Source organism: Salvelinus fontinalis, chromosome 8, assembly GCF_029448725.1.
Source record: "Salvelinus fontinalis isolate EN_2023a chromosome 8, ASM2944872v1, whole genome shotgun sequence".
In the NCBI taxonomy this organism is placed as follows: Eukaryota; Metazoa; Chordata; class Actinopteri; order Salmoniformes; family Salmonidae; genus Salvelinus; species Salvelinus fontinalis.
This window is the reverse complement of record NC_074672.1, coordinates 17,091,685-17,113,117: the sequence shown is the minus strand read 5'-3', so window position 1 is coordinate 17,113,117 and position 21,433 is coordinate 17,091,685. Positions and strand designations below refer to the sequence as shown.

At 44.3% G+C, this 21,433-nt stretch overlaps 1 protein-coding gene across 1 annotated transcript; it reads right to left on the bottom strand.

Annotated features, from left to right (window-relative positions):
• Window positions 1-21: 21 nt before the first annotated feature.
• LOC129860747 (protein SOGA1-like) lies at window positions 22-20,938 on the bottom strand. Its single transcript, XM_055931446.1, has 9 exons — window positions 19,989-20,938; window positions 18,911-19,135; window positions 7,132-7,290; window positions 5,092-5,157; window positions 3,799-4,995; window positions 3,525-3,665; window positions 2,857-2,943; window positions 747-2,036; window positions 22-519 (listed from the first exon to the last, which is right to left on the bottom strand). The coding sequence occupies exons 1-9, from the start codon at window positions 20,739-20,741 to the stop codon at window positions 349-351; spliced, it is 4,089 nt and encodes a 1,362-aa protein (XP_055787421.1). The 5' UTR covers window positions 20,742-20,938; the 3' UTR covers window positions 22-348.
• Between the last annotated feature and the right edge of the window lie 495 nt (window positions 20,939-21,433).

Here is a 21,433-nt window from a genome sequence, read left to right as displayed (position 1 = left end):
AATATTCATACAAAATATTATTTAGTTCTATAAGCTAATACAAAATCAATGAGTACTGACAACTTTAACTGCTTTGGTGGATCCAAAAACGGTTGTTGCATATTGTAAAAGGATGAAGTGCCATGGGCTGAACTGAAAGAAAAAACAAATTCTAGCACAAATAATAGGCATGTATGTATCTGAAATAACTGTAACCCTTATCATAATGGGTTCTAAAGTACTTCCATTCTGTCCCTTCATCCTGACTGCTGAATGCAGAATTCCAGAACACAGGCCTTGGATTCACCATGTCCCTCGTAATCTTTATCAGCTGTCTAGTGGTGTCAATGTGTTACTGCCTCCACCCCCTCATTCACAGTTGGAGTTGGGCTCTCCTGACCCACCACCGTTTACAGCAGAGGAGTATCTATGTCGCTGTAGCTTGGTCGGGGTCAAGGCGTTTCGTTGGGTGGAGGAGCGAGATGATCGGGCGAAGCAGAAGGACAAGGACTTGGAACTGCTACATTCATAGTTCCTATCCTGAGAGAGAGAAAGACGGAGGGAGGGAGAGAATGAAAGAAAGACTGTTATAGCATGTTCATTTATTGGGTATATTTTATTATTTATGCTATTCCTTTCTCAAAACCAAGCAAGCAAACTAGTATGTCACGTGGAATAACATACATTAGCCACTAAATTGAATATGAGTGAAGTACAGTATGTATTCAGTGTGTGGATCCTGTGTTGGGCAGGCCTACTGTACTTACCTCCAGTGTCACGTTACTCTCCAGGCTCGGTTCTTTTCTGACAGCCTGGTTCTGACTGTTGTCCTGACTGGGGAATATATGGACCCGGCATGCTTCCTCTCTCTGCTTCATGAACCTCTGGTTCACAATCCTGGTGACACTGTCGTTCCTATGTACTGGTGCAGCAGGGGGACGAGAGGGCCCTCGCTCTAGGGTTTTATGAGTTGGACTGCATTTCCCCTTCTGGCCCCCGCCTGATGCTGATGCTGGGGCTGGCTTGTCTGCCCGACCACTCATTTTGCGTAGGAACTCAGTAACTAGGCCGTACCGGTTGGCTCCAGCAGGTTTGCTGGTGGGTTTAGTGTTTCCACCACTGCTCAACTCACTGTTTATTGTACTGTGGTGGATAAGCCCTGGACCGGCTCTGGGATTGGTGGGGCGGGCCCATGTCGACCCAGCTGGACCACGATGGGACAAGCCCCATAAAACACGCTCACTGCCAGGAGTGACAGAGGAGGAGGTGGAGGAGTTGGGGGTTGTGGTGTTAGACATGGTGGTGGTGAAACCAGTTGTGGAAGAAGTGAAAGAGGAGGAGGGGGAGATGGAAGATGCAGAGGCAGAGTGTCTGCGATACAGTTTTGGGGAGGTGGAGCCAGACTTGGGCCTTTCTGTCCTACCTGGGAGCCTCTCCAGGGAAGTAGAAATCTGTTGAGCACGGGCAGAAAGCCGTGAAGGGGAGGCTCTCACTGCACCTATACTGTAGGGCCCATCCGTCTGTAGACCCACACTCACCATCTGTGGGTGCATCTGGGTCTGAGTCCCTGAGGTGGCCACATCCACCGTCCACCCCCCACTCATGATCACCCTCCCCTTCCTCCGCTCTGGCGAACTGGAGTGAACTGCCTGTCGTAAGCTAGCTGTCATCTCCTTCATGTCGTCGCTCAAATTAGCGGAGAGCCTCAGACATAGGGGAGTGAGAGAGCTTTGGGATGTACTAAGCCTGGTGGAGGTTACACCAGTAGTACCATTTCTATCAGTGTTGGTGCTGTGCCTCAGATGAACCAGATGGACTCTCCTTGCAGATAGGGGACTGTAGTAGATGCGGAGGACGGTCTTCTCTGGGGCAGTGTGGCTCCTGTCCAGGGACAACTGGTCCAAGTGCAGATTGCGGAAGCTAGGGGGCATGATGGGATGGTCCCAGGTCTTAAACGGGTCCCCTCTGTCCAACTGAGCTGCCTCATGGCTGAGATAGCACCAGTTCTTCTTATTGGACCCAAATGTAGAACTTTCTGGTCTGATCTTATTTTCTGTCTGTGAAGAAATAAGAGTCTCTGCAGATTATGGTGTAAAAAACAGAGAAACACATGGAAAACAGCCATGTAAAAAAAATCTGCTCTTCCTAATTCACAGTCACACAGCTAAAATATTTGCATTTGTTTTTATTTGATTTAAATTGCTATTGTGTTTGCCTGTAAAACAATATTCTATACATTAAAATGTAATCATGGAGACCAGAAACCTGTTTTAAGTTATCATTCAACATGTGGTGGGAGAAACCACTTCCCTGTTTAGCGTTTTGCACATTTATAGACGTACATAGGATAAACAAAATGTGAAGGTTTTACGATCGAAATGTAGCCTACTATTGTCTTTGGACAACTATCCTCAGACCACAAGCTCAGGAAGTAGAGTGAGTTACGAGTTCAAGGCACTTTCTTTTCTACCCACACTTCATTCCAAGTTTCTCTCCCACACTCTGCTTCTTATCACCCTCTTTCTCCCTTTCACCCTCTCTCCTTTTCTCTCTCCTTTTTCCTTCCATGCTCTCACTTTCTTGCTCACACATTTTCCCCCTCTGTCTCTGTCTGAGTCTTGTAATGTAGTCAATGCACATGCCGGTCCAGCAGTGCTGCTTTTGGCAGTAGCCCCCACAAGAGCTTAGCCTAAATACTATGGCACAATTGATCTTATGATGGCTGTACTGATTGCAGGCAGGCCAGGGGGAAGCCCTGCCAGATAGAAGCCATCAATCAGCTGAGCTTACTGCTGAACCACATCCCATCACATGCTACCAAACACAACACAGGACAGATGAACGTGGGCGGCTGGAGGAAATAAAATACTTCCTTACCTCAGTCATCTCACTCTGTGTGTCCATAGGGTGACTTGGCTGGACTGAATAACCCTGTGCCCTAGTCTTACCAGTGCTGCACTCCATCTGAGTTATTACAAGAAATGGGAAGGTATTAGTCTTTGATGATTACTCAGAATCAGGATATCTGTCTGATCCACTCCTTGCGTTAGAACATAACAGTGGTGTATCCCTCATTCTACGGGACAATGTACTTAAAGGGCAATTCCACCACTTTTCAACCTCATATTCAATATCTCCAGCACAATACCAGTGTCTACATATGTGAAAACGGTGGGTTTCTATGTTTTGTAGTAAAACATATAAAGTTACAAAGTGTTTATCAAAAACAAAAATAGATTTGCAGTTATGTGGGCAGAAAGAAAATTCCCTCCCTCTGGCTAAAAACTGTTTTTTACTTTTAATCATACACTGTGATGTCATTTGATTACCTTTTTTCTTGTTGGTGATAATCTTTTCAATCACAGATCATAGAAATGTGCCGTTTTCACATATGTAGATACTGGTATGGTGCTGGAGATGAAGAATATGAGGTTGAAAAGTGGTGGAATTGCCCTTTAAGTACTATATCACAGTCATATCAACTTATGTAATTGGACAGTCACTTCATAGGCTGAGCCCACAGCGTGACAGTAGCATTAGCTTACCTTGGAGATTAAGCCGTTCCAGTCTGATGCCCATGTGGCCTTGGAATCCTGTCCTGCTATACTGTCCTCTGAGTCCTGCAGCTCTGTACCCAAATACTGCAACAGCCCGTGTAGCATAGATATGGTCGTAGGATCTCTGCTCTGCAAAAACCAACAGTAAAACATACTTTTAATCTTGGCTTTCATGATTACTTGCAGAAAGAAATTGATTTATGAACATTTCAGTTACAGTATGTTGCAATACATGTTCCCCTACATTCCCCTCCTCTCATACCTCCTTGCCCTCAAGGCCAGATCCCTTCCTCAGACAGTGCTGATGGAGGACCCAGAGCATCTTTAAGGTCAGCTGCATCATGGGGTCCATGCAGCTGTCGAGGTGGTCTGACTGTGTTGCCCGGTTCACTTTCTCCTTCAGCACTACTGTGCACAGGCCTTCGCCATTTTCATGCTTGGCTAAGACCTCTGTGTTGTTCTTTGTGTCCTGATCAGCCAGGGAGGGGATGGCGATGGGATTCCCTTCCACCCTCAACTGTCCTCCTGGTGTCACCAGGCTCTCCACCCTCACAATTAAGGCCAACAGCATGGCCTTCAGAAGCTCCAGAGCCTCATACAGGTGGCCTTGCATGAGTGGGTCCAGAGCCAGAGGCTGGGCTTTACCCTGAGGGTCAGACTTTGCCCGGGGGAGGTGGGGAGATAAGGCAGGGGACCTGTGGCAATTTTGGGTTGGTGAGGCAAGAAGCTGGATAGCTGAAGTCACAAGGCAGGCATGATCTCGCAAGGCAAGGAGGGCCTCATGATCTTTTGCATTCAAGGCATCGGCAACACTGCCTCTGCATGTATCACTCTGCTGGTTGTTCAGGGGCTCCCGTTCCCCACCTACAGGCCCCTCTCGAGGGATCTGTTTGAGGGGACCCAGCCTCTCCGTCTGGGATTGGTCTCTATGCTGTATTTCAATCACCTCCTCCTGAGAACACTTAATCACGCATCTCCTCTGTCTCTCCCTCGCCGCCTCCTCAAACTGGATGTACTCCATTGTCAAACCCCTTTCACCTTCCTCTGCATCCCTAACATGGGCTGGTGGTAAATTCCCATGTTCCCTGACACCTTCCTGCAGTGACTCCTCTTCCTCCTCTCCTCCTACTCTTCCACTATCCCTCATGTCGCTCATCTCCGCCCGGAGGCCACGGTTCTCCACCTCCAGCTCTACGATACGGCGGCTCAAGAGCGTTGCTTCCTCCTCCACCAGCCGCAGGTGAACCTTGACCTCTGCCTCCCTGGTGTGCGGGGACTTAGCAGTGGCACCCTCAGAGGAGTGGGCAGCAGCGTCTACGTCTCCGTAGGCTGAGCGGAACTTTGCCAGTTCCTCACGCATGCCCTCACTCTCCGACACCATCTTGGCCAGCTTCTTGCACATGAGAGCTGATTCCTCCTTTGCAAAGTGGAGCTGGCACTTTAGATCAGTACTGTCATCCTGAGGAATCAAATCACACAGACATAAAGAATCCAAACTTGTGATAAGCTATGTAAGTTAAATGTTAATAACATGATAATAACATTAAACTTTTACCTGAGACGACAGCTTCTTCTCAGTCTTGTTGGTTGGTGATCTGACATTTTTTCTCTTCAAAGAACTCTGTGGAGTAGAACAAATGTCAAAGAATGTTGAAGATTCAACAGTACTATTCACAGCATCGTTACCACCCCATGAAAACATGACGGAGGAGGAGAAGATATATTTGTCAAATGTCATTCAACAATGAACCCCTCTTTCTTTCAGCTCTCCTCTCCCGTCTCCTTCCTATCTGTCACTCCTGTCTGTCTTTGACCTTCATATAGACATTCTTACAGGAAATCAGTGTTTTCTCACAGCATCTGCAGTGTCCAAGAGACACAAACCAAGAGAGTCAAAGTATATATGTACACAAATTAGCTCCATTACAAACTCACTATTTTTCTTTCGCTTAGAAAGTTCCATTAGAGTGCAGCACTTCATGTATGTGTTGGTATGTTTACAGAGCTGAGTATGAAATGAATGTAGGCTGGTGTCACCGTGTCAGTCGCTGTCTGCAGCTTTGTCTGTTGGCAGGCAGGGGTCAAAGAGGTTAAAAGAACTCAAAATAATAATCTTACTGAGGCGTTGCAGTGGGAGTTACGAATAAATAACCACATTAATCTAACCCTAGCTGTTGGTCTGTAAATTAACGAAGCCAGAGGCAGTGAATAGAGAAAAAACTATAATCGCCAGTAGTACTGTATGATTCTGTATTTTATATAGAAATATTATGTGAGTAATACTACCCTTCTGGATTCAGTTCCATAAGCAAGGCAGCAAACCACACAGACAACTTGCAGTAACAGCAGTTCTTCCATGTTGACTAGCTTCCCTTGTACTTGTCTGCCCAGATTAGGTCATCTAAGTGGATTTCCTAGTCAGGATCAGAGAGAGTAGCAGCTGAGCTGATACCAAAGCACTGAATCCTGGATTAAACTAAAGCACATGTAGATGGACTGCACTGCACTATAATAAAATACCTGGGCTCCTCCATGGCCACCAGTTGATGACATTCAGTGATAGTATGCCAACATGCCAGTACCTAAACCACTGTCATTTTGATGTTGTAATACATCCTCCTGACCCAGATTTACCCATGCTTAAAATAACCAGAGGAGAGGGAGAGGGGAGTCTTGAGAGAGCTATTGCTCTATTTTGGTCCATCTTTCTCTCTCGCTCTAGTCCCTGGTGCAACCTGGTCTCAGAGAATTTTGTATTATTCTGTACGTAAATCCAGGACACTCCGTTTAGTATGATATGTTACATTTTGTATGGTATGTATTCATTTGTGGATGTCCATCACCCATTTCATATGATATGTTACAAATTACAAATCGTATTATGTTACCAATTCTAGCTAGGTGGCTAACTTTAGCTAGCTCGCTAATGTTAGCTAGACTTAAGGTTAGGGTTAAATTTACGAGTTAGGTTAAAGGGTAATGGGAAGGGTTAGCTAAAGGGGTTAGGTTGAGGGTTAGCTAAAAGGTTTAAGGTTAGGAGAACGATTAGCTAACATGATAAATAGTTGCAAAGTAGTAAAATTTACCCACCCTACTTTCGTTTTTGCCTTAAGTAACCATCTGTCTTATGTAATCATACCAAACGTAACATATCATACTAAATGGAGTGTCTCGGATTTACGTACAGAATCATATGAAATGCCCTGAGACCAGGTTGCCTGGTGAGAAGAATGTCAGCTGTGCCCCCCATGTTCAGCCTCCTACATGCCACACCCCTCTACCACACCCACCGCCCAGCAGTCAGCTGCTAGCAATGTCCTCATTCTTCATCCCAGCAAAGCCCTAGGATCCAGTCAGGGTCATGTGTCACCTCACTTCAGAGTGACAGCAGGATGATGGGGGAGTACCAAACTGGGTGGGATGGGGCAGCTGTAGTGTATATACTAGTATTTGAAGAAATAGGACTCTGGACCAGAGCACTGTGGGTTAATGGTGGGGTTATGTTTAAAAGGATACCACTGAGGGCAGTGGGTTATACTAATACAGTCGGTGGTAGATAGTAGTAGTTGATGGTGGTGTATAAAAGTAGTAGTACCTCTCTGGCTTTCTCCATCTCGGACTGCAGAACTTGCTTCGCCACCTCCAGCTCCTGCTGCATCTCCCGCAGTGCCTCATTCTCCCACTCTAGCCGGGAGTTCTTCTTCTGCACTGACTCCAACTCATTGTGTAGGCGGAGGGATACACTCTTTGCTACCTGTAAACAGAATAACCTGATAAAGCAATGACTGACAATAATTGTCCTCACTATAACTGCCTTCATTAGCGGTCGTTATTGTCGTAGTAGTGCATTAATTTCATAGAATTTTTGTGGGAAAACAAAAGGTTCTTTCTCAGATATCAGCCTTCAGAACACAAAACTGTTATTGATGTCGTCATTGATGTAATAAGGTGAATGAAACATCCCTGGAGGGGCAACCTGTGATCACACACAGAAACGCCTAAAAGGCCCTCCCTTTTGCTAATCTGACAATAACTCTATCCTCCTGATTCCTGCTTACAAGCAAAAACTCAAACAGGAAGTACCAGTGATGCGTTCAATACAGAAGTGGTCTGATGAAGCAGATGCTAAACCACAGGACTGTTTTGCTAGCACAGACTGGAATATGGATTCAGCCGATAACATTGAGGAGTTTACCACATCAGTCACCGGCTTCAGTAATAAGTGCATCGACGATGTCGTCCCCACAGTGACCGTGCGTACATCCCAACCAGAAGCCAGGCAACATCTGCACTAAGTTAAAGTCTAGAGCTGCTGCTTTCAAGGAGCGGGACACTAATCCGGAGGCTTATAAGAAATCTCCCTACGACCTCCGACGAGCCATCAAACAGGCAAAGATTAAATACAGGACTAATATAGAATCCTACTATGCCGGCTCTGACGCTCGTCGGATGTGGCAGGGCTTGCAAACTATAACAGAGGGAAACCCGTCCGCGAGCTGCCGAGCGATGTCGAGCCTACCAGAGGATCTAAATCCCTTCTGTGCTCGCTTCAAGGCAAGCAACACTGAACCATGCATGAGCGCACCAGCTGTTCCGGGTGCATGTGTGGCCTACCACTAAGCAGCTGAGCCGTTGTTGCTCCTATTTATTTCCACTTCACAATTACAGCACTAACAGTTGACCGGGGCAGCTCTAGCAGGGCAGGAATTTGACGAACTGACTTGTTGGAAAGATAGCATCCTATGACAGTGCCACGTTGAAAGTCACTGAGCTCTTCAGTAAGGCCATTCTACTGGCAATGTTTGTCTATGGAGATTGCATGGGTGTGTGCTCAATTGTATACAGCTGTCAGCAACAGGTGTGGCTGAAATAGCCGAATCCACTAATTTGAAGGTTGCATCCACATACATATAGAGTACATTTGGAAAGTATTCAGACCCCTTGACTTTTTCCCCATTTTGTTATGTTATAGCCTTATTCTAAAATTATTTAATTGTTTTTCCCTCATCAATCTACAGACAATACCCCATAATGACAAAGCAAAAACTGTTTTTTAGAAACGTAAATATCATATTTACATAAGTATTCAGATCCTTTACTCAGTACTTTGTTGAAGCACCTTTGGCAGTGATTACAGCCTCAAGTCTTCTTGGGTATGACGCTACAGGCTTGGCACACCTGTATTTCTCCCATTATTTCTCCCGTTCTTCTCTGCAGATCCTCTCAAGCTCTGTCAGGTTGGATGGGGACTGTTGCTGCACAGCTATTTTCAGGTCTCTCCAGAGATGTTCGATTGGGTTCAAGTCCAGACTCTGGCTGGGCCACTCAAGGACATTGAGAGACTTGTCTCGAAGCCACTCCTGCATTGTCTTGGCTGTGTGCTTAGGGTCGTTGTCCTGTTGGAAGGTGAACCTTCGCCCCAGTCTGAGGTCCTCAGCGCTCTGGAGCAGGTTTTCATCAAGGATCTCTCTGTACTTTGCTCCGTTCATCTTTCCCTCAATCCTGACTAGTCTCCCAGTCCCTGCCGCTGAAAAACATCCCCACAGAATAATGCTGCCACCACCATGCTTCACCTTAGGGATGGTGACAGGTTTCCTCCAGATGTGACACTTGGCATTCAGACCAAAGAGTTCAATCTTGGTTTCATCAGACCAGAGAATCTTGTTTCTCATGGTCTGAGAGTCCTTTAGGTGCCTTTAGGCAAACTCCAAGCGGGCTTTAATGTTCCTTTTACTGAGGTATGGCTTCCATCTGGCCACTCTACCATAAAAGCCTGATTGGTGGAGTGCTGGAGAGATGGCTGTCCTTCTGGAAGGTTCTCCCATCTCCACAGAGAAACTCTGGAGTTCTGTCAGAGTGACTATTGGGTTCTTGATCACCTCCCTGACCAAGGCCCTTCTCCCCCAATTGCTGAGTTTGGCCGGGCGGGCCAGCTCTAGGAAGAGGCTTGGTGATTCCAAACTTTTTCCATTGAAGAATAATTGAGGCCACTGTGTTCTAGGGGACCTTTTATTGTTGCATATATTTTTTGGTACCCTTCCCTAGATTTCTACCTTGACACAATCTTGTCTCAGAGCTCTACGAACAATTCCTTCAACCTCATGGCTTGGTTTTTGCTCTGTCGACTGTGGGACCTTATATAGACAGATGTGTGCCTTTCCAAATCATGTTTAGAAACATCTCAAGGATGATCAATGGATACATCTGAGCTCAATTTCAAGTCTCATAGCAAAGGGTCTGAATAGTGATGTAAATCAGGTATTTCTGTTTTTTTATTTTATAAATTTGCAAACATTTCTAAAAACCTGTTTTTGCTTTGTCATTATGGTGTATAGTGTGTAGATTGATGAGGAGTTGTTTTTCACACCGAGAGTGTGCAAAGCTGTCATCAAGGCAAAGTGTGGCTACTTTGAATAATCTCAATTATAAAACATATTTTGATTTGTTTAACACTTTTTTGTTTACTACATGATTCCATATGTTTTATTTCATAGATTTGATGTCTTCACTATTATTGTAAAATGTAGAAAATAGTAAAAAATAAAGAAAAACCCTGGAATGAGTAGGTGTGTCCAAACTTTTGACTGATACTGTATATACACTCCGTACTCCGACATTGCTTGTTCTAATATTTCTATATTTCTTAATTATTTTAGATTTGTGTGTATTGTTAGATATTACTGCACTGTTGGAGCTAGGAACACAAGCATTTCGCTACACACGTAATAACATCTGCTAATATGTGTATACGACCAATAACATTTTAGTTTATTTTGATTTGACATTACGGTTTTATTTCGATCATGAAAAAATAAAGTAGATGCTATTTCCACTTGGAACCGGTAGGTTCGATAGAACTTATTTATGGTTTAAACGCATGTAAAGGTGGTGGAATTATTTAGGGAATTAAGTAAAGGTCAGAATAGGGTGTATCTGTAGACACACCTCAGCTACAACCTCATTTATTCGATGTCCACCCCAAACGAATAGCCGGTGAAAAGCATGATATTCTCATGCTGGACACAGAGACAATAAAATGGTATCCATGAGTTCATCTGACTCCGGGGAAGTATATAAAGGGCCTTATTGCCAAAATCCTGAAGTTTCCCTTTAAGTTCAAGGTCAGAATACTCATATAGAGAAAAGTGCATAAAAAGGGAATTACGTTTCATTTGCACGCACTTAACTCGGGTTGGAATTTCCCCCTAAATGATTATATTGTGGAAGATATCCATTCCCCAAAGAGAAAATATATTAAACACAGATACTATACTTTTGTTAAAATACCTACTTTTTAAACTTTGTGGGAATACACAGAAAGAGAAAATCCATGTGTTTGAAAAATGTAAGGAGTGAAGAAGGGGGAAGCCAAGGGTATCAAATTCACTGCCATGTGGCTGGTTGGTATTCTATTACTACACACAGCTGTGCAAATAAACTCAGCATTGCAACCTCCAATAGAGGAATCAGCCCACATACCAGTAAACTTTCCACAGTGATCTGCCCAGTGCCCACTCAACCCACAAAGTCTTCAGAGTGATCATGGGTTATTTGGTAACTCAGCATTGGGTAAATATTGAACAGAACATCACACTGGGTTATTCTGACCCAGCCAGTTGGGTTGCGTGAATATCCCTACATATTCACGCATATAGGGGATATCCTGCTTTCATTGGAACAGGCCCAGATCCATGCCCGTTGCGTGAAGAAAATACGCTGGAAAAGGGGCCTGAAAATCCAAAGGCGAGCGAGTAAACTCCCACTCCCTTCCATTCATTGAAAAATAAAATTGATGACCTACGATTACGGTTATCCTACCAGCGGGACATTAAAAACTATAACATCTTATGTTTCACCGAGACGTGGCTGAATGAAGATACGGACAATATAGAGCTAGCGGGATTTTTCATGCACCGGCAGAACAGAGACGCTACCTCTGGTAAGACGAGGGGTGTGTGTCTTTTTGTCAATAACACCTGGTGAGCGATCTCTAATATTAAAGAAGTCTCGAGGTATTGCTTGCCTGAGGTAGAGACCTTATGATAAGCTGTAGACCACACTATCTACCAAGAGAGTTCTCATCTGTATTATTCGTAGCCGTCTATTTACCACCACAAAACAAAGCTGGCACTAAGACTGCTCTCAACCAACTCTATAAGGCCATAAGCAAAGAAGAAAATGCTCACCCAGAAGCGGCGCTCCTAGTGCCCGGGGACTTTAATGCAGGCAAACTTAAATCAGTTTAGCCACATTTTTACCAGCATGCAACCAGGGAAAAAAAATCCTAGACCACCTTTACTCCACACACAGAAATGCATACAAAGCTCTCCCCTGAACTCCATTTGGCAAATCTGACCATAATTATATGTACCTACCGCCCCAACAGATCCACAGATGATGCAATCTCAGTCGCACTCCACACTGCCCTTTCTCACCTGGACAAAAGGAACACCTATGTGAGAATGCTGTTCATTGACTACAGCTCAGTGTTCAACACCATAGTGCCCACAAAGCTCATCACTAAGCTAAGGACTCTGGGACTAAACACCTCCCTCTGCAACTGGATCTTGGACTTCCTGACGGGCCACCCCCAGGTGGTAAGAAGAGTAGGCAACAACACGTCTGCCACGCTAATCCTTAACACTGGGGCCCCTCAGGGGTGTGTACTTAGTCCCCTCCTGTATTCCCTGTTCACCCACAAATGCGTGGCCAAACACGACTTCAACACCATCATTAAGTTTGCTGACGACACAACAGTGGTAGGCCTGATCACCAACAACGATGAGACGGCCTATAGGGAGGAGGTCAGAGAACTGGCAGTGTTGTGCCAGGACAACAACCTCTCCTTCAATGTGAGCAAGACAAAGGAGCTGATCGTGGACTACAGGAAAAGGTGGGCCAAACAGGCCCCCATTAATATCGACGGGGCTGTAGTGGAGCAGGTCGAGAGTTTCTAGTTCCTTGGTGTCCACATCACCATCAAACTATCATGGTCCAAACATACCAAGACAGTCGTGAAGAGGGCACGACAAAACCTTTTCCCCCTCAGGAGACTGAGGAGAAAGATTTGACATGGGTCCCCAGATCCTTAAAAGGGTCTACAGCTGCATCATCGAGAGCATTCTGACCGGTTGCATCACCGCCTGGTATGGCAACTGCTCGGCATCTGACCGTAAGGCGCTACAGAGGGTAGTGCGAACGGCCCAGTACATCACTGGGGCCAAGATTCCTGCCATCTAGGACCTATATACTAGGCGGTGTCAGAGGAAAGCCCATAAAATTGTCAGAGACTCCAGTCACCCAAGTTATAGATTGTTTTCTCTGCCACTGCACGGCAAGCGGTACCGGTGCCAAGTCTAGGACCAAAAGGCTCTTCAACAGCTTCTACCCCCAAGCAGTAAGACTGATGAAACAATTCGTCAAATCGCCACCGGACAATTTACATTGACCCCCCCTCCCTTGGGTACACTCGCTGTTTGTTTGTTACCTATGCATAGTCACTTCGCCCCCACCTACATGTACAGATTACCTTAACTAGCCTGTACCCCCGCACACTGACTCGGTACCGGTGCCCCCTGTATAGCCTCGTTATTGTTATTCTTATTGTGTTACTTTTATTATAACTTATTTTTTTGTCTACTTGGTAAATATTTTCTTCTTCTTGAACTGCGCTGTTGGTTAAGGGCTTGTAAGTAAGCATTTCACGGTAAAGTCTACACTTGTTGTATTCGGCGCATGTGACAAATAAAGTTTGATTTGATTTGATGTTGGGTTGTTTGGATTATCCAAACATGGGCTATTTCAACCATTAGCTGACTTTTTATTCACTTTCATGCTGGGTTGACCCAGGAGCTGCTTAATGTAATCCATAGGTTATTTTCAGAAGGTGTGGCCTATTAGGGGCGTGGCTTTCAGGTAATCCCACCAATGAGAGTAAATGTCATTCCTGTTCATAAGGTTAAGTTTGTATATTAGAAATAAACATTTATTTCAATATTTTTGCACATTATATATTTTAATATAAATGTAATAACATTATTGCACTGAAAAAAAATATAAATGCAACATGTAAAGTGTTGGTCCCATGTTTCATGAACTGAAATAAAAGATCCCAGAAATGTTCCATACGCACAAAAGCTTATTTCTCTCAAATTCTGTGCACAAATTTGTTTACATCCCTGTTAGTGAGTATTTCATCTTTGCCAGGACAATCCATCCACCTGAAAGGTGTGGCATATCAAGAACCTTATTAAACAGCATGATAATTACACAGGTGCACCTTGTGCTGGGGACGACAATAAGAGGCCACTCTAAAATGCGCAGTTTTGCCACAGATGTCTAAAGTTTTGAGGGAGCATTGACTTCAGGAATGTCCACCAGAGCTGTTACCAGAGAATTTAATGTTAATTTCTGTACCATAAGCACCCTCCAACGTCGTTTTAGAGAATTTGGCAGTATGTCCAACCGGCATCACAACCGCAGACAACATGTATGAAGTCGTGTTGGTGAGCGGTTTGCTGATGTCAACGTTGAGTTCCCCATGGTGGCGGTGGAGGTATGTTATTGGAAGGCATAAGCTACAGACAACGAACACAATTGCATTTTAACGATGGCAATTTGAATGCACAGAGATACCATTTTTTTAAGGTATCTTTGACCAACAGATGCATATCGGTATTCACAGTCATGTGAAATCGATAGATTAGGGCCGAATGAATGTATTTCAATTTACTTATTTCTTTATATGAACTGTAACTCAGTAAAATCTTTGAAATTGTTGCATGTTGCGTTTATATTTTTGTTCAGTATATTTACATATTGTAACAAAGTGGTAACTATCCCAACATTCGGATATGCATAAGCTCGTGAGGAACTCATACACTTGTGTAAGCCTTGTTTAAGCTACAAAAAGTGTCAGTGTTCAACCTTAACATACGCACAATGGAAAACAGCATCTAGTGGTTTAAGTGTAGACGTTGCTGCAAGCATTTAGATAATATTCCCATAATCTAATATAGACATAAAAGACGGTTTGTGCTCTCTTGACAAGAGTGGTGGTGTTGTTGGTCCATGACAAGTTCTCAATGCCGAGGAATTTAACTTGTGACTCTCTCTACTGCAGTCCTGTTAATGTGGATTGGGGCATGTTCCATCCTCTGCTTTTTGAAGTCAATAATCACTCCTTTGTTTTGCTGACATTAAGGGAGAGGTTGTTGTCATGACACAATGCCAGTTCACTTAGCTCCTCCCTATAGGCTGACTCGCCTACAACCGTGGTGTCGTCAGCAAAATGGATGATGGAGTTGGTGTCGTGCAAAGTCACGCAGTCATGGGTGAACAGGGAGTAGAGGACTGAGAACACACCCCTGTGTTAAGAGTCGGTGTGGAGGAGGTGTTGTTGCCAATCCTCACAGCCTATGGTCTGCCCTTCAGGAAGTCCAGGATCCAGTTGCAGAGGGTGGTGTCGAGACCCAGGGCTCTGAGCTTGGTGTCGAGCTTGGAGGAAACAATGGTGTTGAATGCTGAACTGTAATCAATGAACAGATGTGTTACGGCCGTGTGCATAGCAATGGAAATGGTATCTTCTGTGGATCTGTTGGAGTGGTAGGCAAATTGGAGTGAATCCAGTGTGCCTAGCATGCTGGCCTTGATGTGGGCCATGTCCAGCCTCTCGAAGCACTTCATCATGACCGAGGTTAGCGTTACAGGACGCTAGTCATTTGGGCATGTCACTTTGTTTTTCTTGGGCACTGGGATGATGGTGGTCTCCTTAATTTAAAGCATGTGGGGACTACAGCCTGGGACAGGGACAGGTTGAAGATGTCCGAGAAGAAGCCCACCAGCTGGTCAGCACACACTCTGAGGACGCGACCAGGGATGTCATCTGGGCCGGAGTCTTTATGAGCATTCACTCTTTTGTGCGTTTTCAACTCAATATTAGGAAGGTTTTCTTAATGTTTTGTACACTCAATGTTCCTCAATGTTGATGGATGAGTCCTTAGTGGGTGAATCTTTGAACATATTCCAATCAGTATTCTCAAAACAATCCTCCAGCATCTCACAGCGCAGCTCCTCCATCTCATCCTGGACATGACACCAAAGGTATCCTCTCCATCAGCATCTTCAACAGCGCCTCACTTTTCTCTGTGTTGGTGGCTTCCTCTTGTGTTGCTGCTTGTAGGTGTGGAGTAGGAACAGAGAGACATGATCTGATTGGCCGAAGTGGGGGCAGGGGATGGCTTTGTATGCGTCACGGATGTTTGTGTATACATGTTCAAGCACGCTGGATCCTCTTGTGGGGCAGGATACATGTTATTGATATTTTGGGAAAATGTGTTTTAGACAGGCTTGGTTAAAGTCACCCGTGACAATAAAGACTGCTTCCGGGTGAGAGGATTCTTGCTGGCTAATGATCTTGTAAAGTTCATTGAGTGCCAGCTTGGTGTTTGCTTGTGGTGGTATGTACAGAGCTGTGATAAGAACACACATGAATGCCCTCTGCATATAGTGTGGTTAGCATTTTAGCATTAGGAAACTCCAGGTCGGTTGAACAGGAGCTCACAATATTTTCAACTTCAGTACACCAGTAATTGTTTATGAGGAAAGGTACCCCTGCCCCCCCGACTATTACCAGGAGCTGCCGTTTGATCCATTCGGAATACGGAGAAGCCATCTGGTTGATTGGCAGAGTCGAGAGTATTGTCCGTAAGCCACATCTCACTAAAAGCAAAGATAAAGCATTTCCTGATGTCCCACTGCGATTGCAGCCTTACTCGGAATTCACAATATTTATTTTCCAGCGATTGGACATTAGCCATCAGGATACTAGGTAGAGGAGGCTGTGTAGGCCATCTTTTAAGCCTAGCTAGGAGTCCCCCTTTCCTTCCTTTTCTTTGTTGCCGGCATTGCCTTAGGTCATCTCGGCCAGGAGTAACAGGTAAGCTCGCTGTGCGGGGAACAAAGAAGCCAATGTAGTATTCTAGATCTGGGAGGCTGAGAGATAAGTTTGTAGCTTCCAATTCATGATCCAGACGTGTTTTCAGTCGTAGAAAACTATTGCACGAACATTCTGAGCAAACAAACTAATAAGTAATGCAAAAATAGCCTTAAAAAAGGAAAGTCAAGCAGGAACCGTCAAGACGCGCTTTCCTCAGCGCCCCCATCTCATCACAGGTGCCCAAAAATAACTATCTGAAAGCCAAGTCCCTACTAAGCCACGCCTATAGTCTTCTGATATGTTTGTTTTTTTAACAACCCAACTAAGTGACCCAATGCCTGCAACTCAACAGTTGGGTCATCCAAACAACGCAGTATTTTGTCATGTGCTTGATTTAATGTCTCTGTCACACAAGTTAACAACTTCCACCACAACAAATAAACACAAACAAAAGCTGCCGCTCACACAAGGATCCATTAAAATACCTACTACAAATATTTTGAAGACCATCTGACAAGATTTGGCTGAGCCATAACATTGTTAAATACTGTAATTGCAGTTGAATGTCCACTTATAAAACTAAGACATAGGATGTGAGCAGTACAGTTGCTCTGAAACGTTTTGGACTCATGAGACAGTAGAGGGGTATTTGGTACAGTCATTCAAAGGGCTTTCCAAGGGGCTTTGTGCATTGACTGGAATACTAATGACTCACTCGACCCCACTGATGACATTGTGCAACATAGCAAGAGATGGAGGGATTACGGTACAATCCTTATAGGAGAAAAATGCCTGAAAATCAAAAGTTGCTTTGAGTGAGCACTCCACATGCACACATAGTGAAGTCTGTGTGCATGAGTGTTGAGGGTGCTGCAGCACCTCCTGAAAAATCGTGCAACAAAAAAATATGAATAGACTTTTTTCACAAAAGTAGTGCACTGTGCCTTTACCAGTCTTGTATTAGCAGTTCGATGTAGCCTTCTGTAGCAGCAGCAAAATTAACAAATGTAGCTTGGCCTTGCAAACCTTGTTGTAATCTGATAGCCAGGGGTTAATTTAATTGGGAATTGGGAGGTGGGGAGCCCTCCTTTTTGGTGACCATTCGAAACCAAAAGCTGTTTTATTGCTATTAAAATATAGGTTGTGATAACTGTAAACCTAATTGTATTTCCATTTATTCGCCCAGTAGGCTAATGTAATCTTGGTTTCATTTAGGCGTATTGGTATGAAAATAAACAACTGAACAACTTGCTATTTAGAGTGTTTCCCCAAAAGACATGTTTGGCTTCGAAGACAATAACAATTGTAGGCTATGCAGTGACAGAATGATAATTGAGATAATGCAAATAATGAATGATTAGTTGGGATAACTTTTTTAACTTCTTGGTGTAGTCCTACCTGCTTCTGGTATAATGCATTTCCACCTCTCACTCTATCGGTCTTGCTTGTCCATCTTCCTGAATTAAAATTAGATATTCTAACAGATCAATCTTGCTGGAAAAACATAATTAGATATTGCTAAGTTATTTAGCTATAGTGTGGATGTAGAGCTGTTTATTTGTATAGAATGAGCACCCAGATTACAACATTTTGGTTGGAAGTGCATGTGACAGTGACACTGCTGTCAAAGTAAACTGTATGCGCCATTCCACAAGCGTGACTTCATTTAGCCTATAACAAGGGGTCTGCAACATTTTTCATATGCGTGACAATTTACAATTGATTCTACAATTTCTAAAGATCTGTGTGCCAGTTATGATTTTCATATAAGTATTGTAGGCTACTCAACTGTGCCCAAAAAATGTATCACATTTTTCTTCATTCCTTGATTGAGTTTGTTTGTCTTTATGCATCCTTGTCGATTGTAGGCCTAAGTAATTCCTTTGATGTATGCCTTTTATTTAAATGCGTGTTTAGGATTTATCTGGCATAGTTTGCATTCAGTCAACTTTTTTTTTAGCTCAGGTTACTTTCACATTGATGTATTGGAAGTCGGCCTTGATAGCGTGTATTGTCTATTTCATGTGGCACTGTTCCACAAGTAGTCTAAATGTATCAATGTTGCCTATGTATGATGAGGTTGAGTAGTACATTGTACACGCCATTCCACAGACATTTAAACCTAATATAAACCTATTATTGCGGTGATAATGTCTGTGGGAAATTTTTGTTTCTCTTTTCGGTTCTCCAAATAGCATTTTAGTTTAAAAATTGTGTAGAAACCCAGTAAATGAGCTTCAACTGTTGGATGTATTTTTACACACCCACTTTGCCATAACCTAGGTTTAGCTGAACTGAAGCCACTCTCACACGCACGCACGCACGCAAGCACGCACGCACGCACGCACGCACGCACGCACGCACACACACACACACACACACACACACACACACACACACACACACACACACACACACACACACACAGATGCTTCACCTTGACGTCGTGTTCCAGAGAGCGGACTAGTTCCCCGTCCACTTGGCCAGTCTGGGCCACCCTGAGGCTGCGTCGCTCGGCCTTACGGAGGCGGTACTGCAGGATGCGACACATCTTATTGGCCTGCTCCAGCTGCAGCCGCAGCTCCTGCAGCTGATACACCTCATCCTCCAGGAAGAGGTCCCGCATCTCCAGCATCTCACAGCGCAGCTCCTCCATCTCATCCTGGACATGACACCAAAGACATAATCTCAATCAGCATCCTCAACAGCAGCATCATCAACAACAACATCATCATCATCAGGCTACTTTATTTGGCTTTATTAGGCTGCTTTATGCACAACCATGTGTCAGTTCTAAAGGTGGAACTGTTTAATTCGTTTTTTTCTTAGGCAAGCTCCGAATGTTTGTGTGTGTGTGTGTGTGTGTGTGTGTGTGTGTGTGTGTGTGTGTGTGTGTGTGTGTGTGTGTGTGTGTGTGTGTGTGTGTGTGTGTGTGTGTGTGTGTGTGTGTGTGTGCGTGCGTGCGTGCGTGCGTGCGTGTGTGTGTGTGTGTGTGTGTGTGTATCAAATCTAATTTTATTTGTCACATGCAGCGAATACAACGAGTATAGACTAATGCCCTTTCCAACGATGCAGTTTTAAAAAGCAAGATTCCGGGAGTACCAGTAGCAGATCAATTTGCAGGGTTATAATTTTTTTTGTTGCTTTATCCCAACCTTGAACTACCCAGGTTGGGATACACACCCACTGTGGCTAATGACTTTTGATGCTCCTTGCGTGAGCGTGCTGCTCCTGCAGTCACGTGTAAGTAATTAAGGTTGACACGGCCAATTACATAAAGTATTTAATCGGCTCTGCTAAGGAAAGTCTGTCCCTCTTACCCTGACAACAACTAATGTCACGAGCGTGCCTGCGTTGTTGTTTCAATAGCCTACTTTACTTCAGTATTAAACTCTATTCAAATCAGTCGATATTCAAGTTATTTTCTTTATGATAAGGGGGGTCAAGACTTGAGGAAATGTGTTAAATAATAAAATACCTCGTTTTTACGGGTACAATTAAGTGAATCGTCTTACTTTCAAATACTCATTTTCTGATCTCAAGTCGTCGTTTTCTCTGACAAGATCCTCGTGCGTCTCGTCCACGAGCTCCCCGGTCAGTTCTGAATAAGACAGGGATGCTACGCTGACATTCAGCGAAGGAAGAAGAGACCCTCCACATCCAGGAGAATGGTTTCCATCCCTACCAGAATGCATGATGGAATTGTCATGTGATATGCCTTTCCGTGTGAATGGGTTGCCTCCAGTGCTCATATCGGATACACTGTTTAGAGCATTCCCACTCAACCTGTCACTATTTGCATCTTCGTCTCGAACACTTGATCCAGTCTCGCTGCTTGGAGACAGAGTGTCCCCAGAAAGTTGGTTTTCCTCTGATGCAGTCAGAAATCCCTCCGTGCAGTCAGACATTTCCGAACTGCTGTCCGAGGATGATAGCTTCCCCGAGACGCAATCTGAGTCCTTGCTCAAATCCCCCGAAGCATTTCTGGCATCAGATAGTTTCCTAAGTGTGCTTTGATTCTTTTGGCACTCGGTAACGGATGGCACGCCATTTCCTGTACACGTCCCTTTCTCCGATTTAATCTCATTCCCTTTGCCCACGACGCGCCGTATAGTCCCGGTTGACCTGGATGAGCCTGGGGCATCTTTGGTTTGCACACTCGATGGGGTTCGATTCTTCTTCATGCTGAAAACCTTTTGCGCCTTTGGCTGTCTTTGTCCCCGGTGCGCCTGTTTTGGCACGGGACTGTCACCATCCCTGCTGTTCATTTCTTGTCCGTTTTTATTGAAAGGAGTGCATAAAACTAAGAATTTCCCTAAATTAATCTATAAAGTCTATCATGTTTTGTTGAGTCCAACAAAATAAACATAATGAGTTATAACAGAATTGCCACAACTATTTTCTGTGGAAGCCAAAATCCAGACTTTGCGCACAGAGCGCGCATGAATGCTGTGGATCTCTCCTTCTTTCGGTCAGTCGATCAAGTGGGCTGTCACACTGCTTGATTTAAACCGGGCCAGATATTTAAGCACACCCCGCCCATATGTTACTCGTGCACTGTGGCAAATTATGGGGTGCGTCAAAGGCATTGCCATTGGAATCCCAATTTTTATTTATTCTGTTGCTGTGATGGGCTACATTTTTCCATGGAAACAGTTTATTATTTCTGGACAGATGTATGGGAAAATGAAAAAGCCCATCCAACGTGTGTAGGCCTACTCAATTCAGAGGCCTGGTCAATTCAGCCCCGTCTGCTGAGGTCCAGTGCGCCCCATGTTCCTTTTTTTTAATCAATGACGCCCTCACGTGGCCAGAATAGATATTAAAACATTTGCAACACTGACACTTAAACGCACACCTGTCAAGATAGGCTATCGGATAACGTGATTTATTATAGCGCTTATAAATATCACCCGTTATCCTGGCCTTTTTTAGTGTCTTGTCCGCGGAGAGGCACTGT